At 35.0% G+C, this 4,466-nt stretch overlaps 1 protein-coding gene across 1 annotated transcript in view; it reads left to right on the top strand.

The window, feature by feature from the left end:
- NUP155 (nucleoporin 155) overlaps positions 1 to 4,466 on the top strand; it is an 83,028-nt gene that overhangs the window by 48,358 nt on the left and 30,204 nt on the right. The window contains exons 14-18 of the mRNA XM_007951589.1: positions 222 to 310; positions 875 to 937; positions 1,450 to 1,591; positions 2,877 to 2,943; positions 4,323 to 4,438. Of these exons, the coding sequence (XP_007949780.1) occupies positions 222 to 310; positions 875 to 937; positions 1,450 to 1,591; positions 2,877 to 2,943; positions 4,323 to 4,438 (477 nt within the window). The remainder of the gene's footprint in view (positions 1 to 221; positions 311 to 874; positions 938 to 1,449; positions 1,592 to 2,876; positions 2,944 to 4,322; positions 4,439 to 4,466) is intronic.

Raw genomic sequence — 4,466 nt, 5'->3', positions numbered from 1 at the left:
ACTTATAGGACCATTGTCTGCCAACCCTATATATGATCTTGGATACACTCCCCATTTAGACATACCTAATTGTTTAGCCTGTCCACCTATCTATCCGAAAATGACTATTATTTTTAAAGAATTTATTTTCAAGCTGAGCAGCTTTGGAACTTGGATCAATTGCAGCTTTTAAAATGGATAGTTACACTAAATAACCTCAGCCTCTGTTGTCATAAAAATAGGTACGGCGGTGAAGCACAGATGAGATTCCCAGCCACTCTTCCTCCTCCAAGTAATGTTGGTCCCGTCTTGGGGTCTCCTGTCTATTCTAGTGAGTATGAAACATTGAAACCACTTGAACTTTACAAACTTACATGTTGTTGTTGTTATGTGCTGTCGAGTCGGATCCAACTCATAGTGACCCCTCCTTGGGTTTCAGAGGCAGTATCACTATGGAAGTAGATTGCCCAGCCTTCCTTTCGAGGAGTGGCTGTTGGGTTTGAACCACCTGCCTTCTGGTTAGCAGTCAAGTGCCTTAGGTACTACGCTACCAGAAGTTACATAGCATATTTTAATGGATATCTACACTTAAATATGATGATACATTAATATTGAATCTTCATTGTTAATACTGGATCCTTGATGTTTACTGGGGAGCAAAATAAAATATAACCAGTAGTATTTATGGGACTTACTTCTTACTTATTCAGAGGGAACAAGATGAGTATTTAATAACATCAGTGTTTTTTCGAAGTGGGGATTATTAGAAAGTTACTGGGAAAATGAGGTAAATCTCCAAGGTAGTACCATATCTCACACTTTTGTGCATAATAAGTTTGATTTGATTCAAAAAATTGGGAGGAATTTTATAACTTTTTATATTGTTTTCATTTAGGTTCCCCTGTACCTAGTGGTAGTACATATCCAAATCCAATGTTTCTCAGTACACCGCCTCAAGGTACCGCTTTTCTTTGTTTTAGATGCTGTTCTTTTTTGAAGAACTAACATTGAATTATTATCTGTGATGCTTTTTATTAAACCTGCCCTGTTCCCTTCAAAATATGATTTGGTAGAAGTGACATCAAAGCAAATACTGGCATTTGGTGATGAATGCCTTTCTTTAGGGACTCCTTTAGCAGTATGCCTGAAAAGTCCCTTTGATACCAGGATTTAATTGGGCTCTGAAATCACTCTTATTAGCTCTTTTTTCACTCCCTGTGTTAAATGTAGTGATTACAAGTTTTCTTTCCTTTTCATCCTGCATTGCAGATGTTTGAAAGTCTATGTAGAAGCACCCGTCCAAGTCTAAGTCTCTCTACTTGTGAAGGAAAACCAAATTAATTATCTGCTTATTACAGTATTTTTAGATATATTTTTATCTATGGGTCCGGAGAAAGGAAATTTGGTATTTAGAATTACAAATCTTTAAGGCTGTATTTTTAGAGGATTCCTTTTTCTTGTGTATATAAGGTTTGCAGCCTCCTGCCATGTCAACGCCAGTGTATGCTGCAGGAAACCTAGCAACTCAGGCCACAAGTATTATGGCTGGACCAGAGATTGTGTACTCTGGAAAACACAATGGTATCTGCATTTACTTTTCTCGAATTATGGGGTAAGTTTTTCATGGAATAATTTAACTATTGCCCACCTTATATTTTGAGGAGTTGAACATTTTCAGATCTAAATTTAAAACATCATTTATTTCTATTAAATTTTAGTTTTAGCTCACTTGTCTATTGATAAGATTATTCTCTGTCATTCAGTCTTTTTCTTATCTAGACATTGAAATGTGTTGCTGTGTTCCATATATGTTGCTTTAAAATATATCTACGTACATATTAATATATGGCACTGAAACTATCCCATAGCTCAATGACACCCATCTACAGGTCATCTGGGCAGTTCTTTTGGATTAGCTGAGCTCACTCATCTGCATGCAGTTGGCTGAACAGGAAGGAGCTCTGCATTGTAGCTGAACTCTCACACCTGTTTATTGTCATGCTTGTAGGCTGGTCTAGTATGGGCTAACCTAGGGTGAATGTACTCTTCTCCACCTGGTCTCTCACCCGCCAGCAGGCTAGCCAGGGTTGCTCTTGCTGGTGTCAGAGCTAATGAGAAAGATTCAAAATGTGCACAGCCTCTTGGTGATAGGCCAGGACTGGCATACTATTCATTTCTACCTCATTCACTTGTCCAGTGGCAAGTTTTAAGGCCAGTCCAGATTCAGGAGATAGGAAATAGACTCTTACTTCATTATATGAGGAGATCCTGGATGGTGCAAGTGGTTAATGTGGTCAGCAGCCAACCAAAAGTAAGTTCAAGTCCAGCCATAAGCACCTCAGAAGAAAGCCATGGCAATATGCTTCCAGAAGATCAGCCACTGAAAACCCGATGGAGCACAGTTCTAATCTTTAATGGGAGACGCATCAAAGTCACGTTACAATAGGGGATAGGTATAGGGAGAGAGAAAAGAATTGTGATCTTTTTTTTTTTGTAGTCAGTCTACCATACCGTCTCATTAGTTTATCATTGCCAGTATACGTTTTACTTAGATTGGAGATATAAACATTCATTTAAGTCATTTGCTTAAAAATGTTAAACAGTGCAGAGCTCCTTTATAGATATATTTTTCTTTATAGTCTCCCTTATTTGTAATTCATTATGTAGAAGAGCCTTTTGATTTTTCTTCAACAGTGTTTTATTATCTGAAATAATTTAGTTACATTAGGTTTGGAAATTTTTCTACTTTCCACTTTTCCAGGTAACTTAAAATGTTAAATGAAATCATTGCTAAGTTTTAAAACAGAAGAAACACATTAAGTTCCTATAGTAGGAATTTACTACATATCCTAATTGTTTTTATTCATTTAAAGCACAATAACACATTTTTATTCCAGAAATATTTGGGATGCTAGTTTAGTCGTGGAAAGAGTGTTCAAGAGTGGCAACAGAGAGATCACTGCTGTAAGTGTGTTTAAAATTAGTTCATTGTTTTTATGTAACCAGTTTATTACGTAACTTCCTATTAATGGATAATTAGATTGTGTTGCATTTCTTGATACTATAAACAAGATGCAATGATTATTCTTTATTAATGTTTGTGTAATTGTCCAATCCACTCCCTGGATTAAATTTCTTCTCTCTCACTTATGAGCTGACTGATCATGGATAAATTTCAGAGCCTGGTACCTCACTGTAAAACAGAATAGATCTCCCTCAAATGTTGTCATGGGGGTTAAATGGCATCATTCCTAATACTTATTATTGCTCAATTTACTATTTAATACTTTTATGCACAAAGAGTTTTATGCACAAAGAGTCCATGGTCCCAGTACTCATTTCCATGTATTAGCATATTTTCCAAATGCCTTTAAGAAAACATATTTCTTGGAATTTTGTTCTATATTATAACAGATTTAGATAGTAAGATTTGTTTTTTAAATCTGGAATATGAGTGCAATTTCTTTTGGGTTTTTTCTTTTTAAAATTACCAAATGTCTTTCTTTAATTCTTTATAAAAGAATGACTCTGGTAGTCTTTTAAATTTCACATTTCTAACAATAAGATTCTATTTAATATTGTATCTATTCATTTATATGAAGTTTAAGACCGGGAAAACTAATCTATAATGACAGAAGTAAGAAAAGTGCTTACCTTTGAGGAGGCTTGGCTAATGACTGGAAAAGGGACATTAGGGAATTTTTGGGGGTATTAGAAATGTTATATATCTTGGTCTGGCTTTATACAAATATAAAAAGTTATCAGTGTGTTTAGTAAGGAATTGTGTATTTTACTGTATGTATGTATAGTTTACCTCAGTCAAACAGGATGAAGGACAGATAGGTATTTAGCCTTTTATTCTGGTTACCAAGTGTGAATGGATATAATAAAATGCTATTTAGGAAGTTAGGATTCTTCCAGATTAAAGCTGTTTATATTCAATTATAGATAAATAATATATCTTACTGTTTTTAAACTTTTGGAAATAATTCCTTTTTAAAACATTTTTAGGTTTAAAATGTATTGTGGTAAAATGCATACAACATAAGATTTTCCATTTTAAGCATTTTAAGTTGTACCTTCAGTGACAGTAATTACATTCATAGTATTTTACCATCATCACTACTATTTCCAGAAGTTTTTCATCTCCCCAAACAGACTCCATACCCATTAAGCAGTAAGTCCCAATTCCTTCCTGCCCTCAACTCCTGGTAACCACTGATCTACTTTGGTCTTGGTGTACTTGCCTGTTGTGGATATTTCATATTAAATGGCATCATACAGTAGTTATCCTAGGGTGTTGATTTATTTCACTTAGTATATTGTTTCTTCCTTTCTAACAGATTGAAAGTAGTGTTCCCTCCCAGTTGCTGGAGTCAGTGCTACAAGAACTCAAAGGTTTGCAAGAATTTCTAGACAGAAACTCCCAATTTGCAGGAGGACCATTAGGAAATCCAAAGTAAGAGTTCAGTTGCTCATTATTTTTT

The sequence above is a fragment of the Orycteropus afer genome, unplaced genomic scaffold (genome assembly GCF_000298275.1).
Source record: "Orycteropus afer afer isolate SDZICR_OR568_19922 unplaced genomic scaffold, OryAfe1.0 scaffold00300, whole genome shotgun sequence".
NCBI classification, from domain to species: Eukaryota; Metazoa; Chordata; class Mammalia; order Tubulidentata; family Orycteropodidae; genus Orycteropus; species Orycteropus afer.
This window is presented reverse-complemented; position numbering and strand designations above follow the sequence as displayed.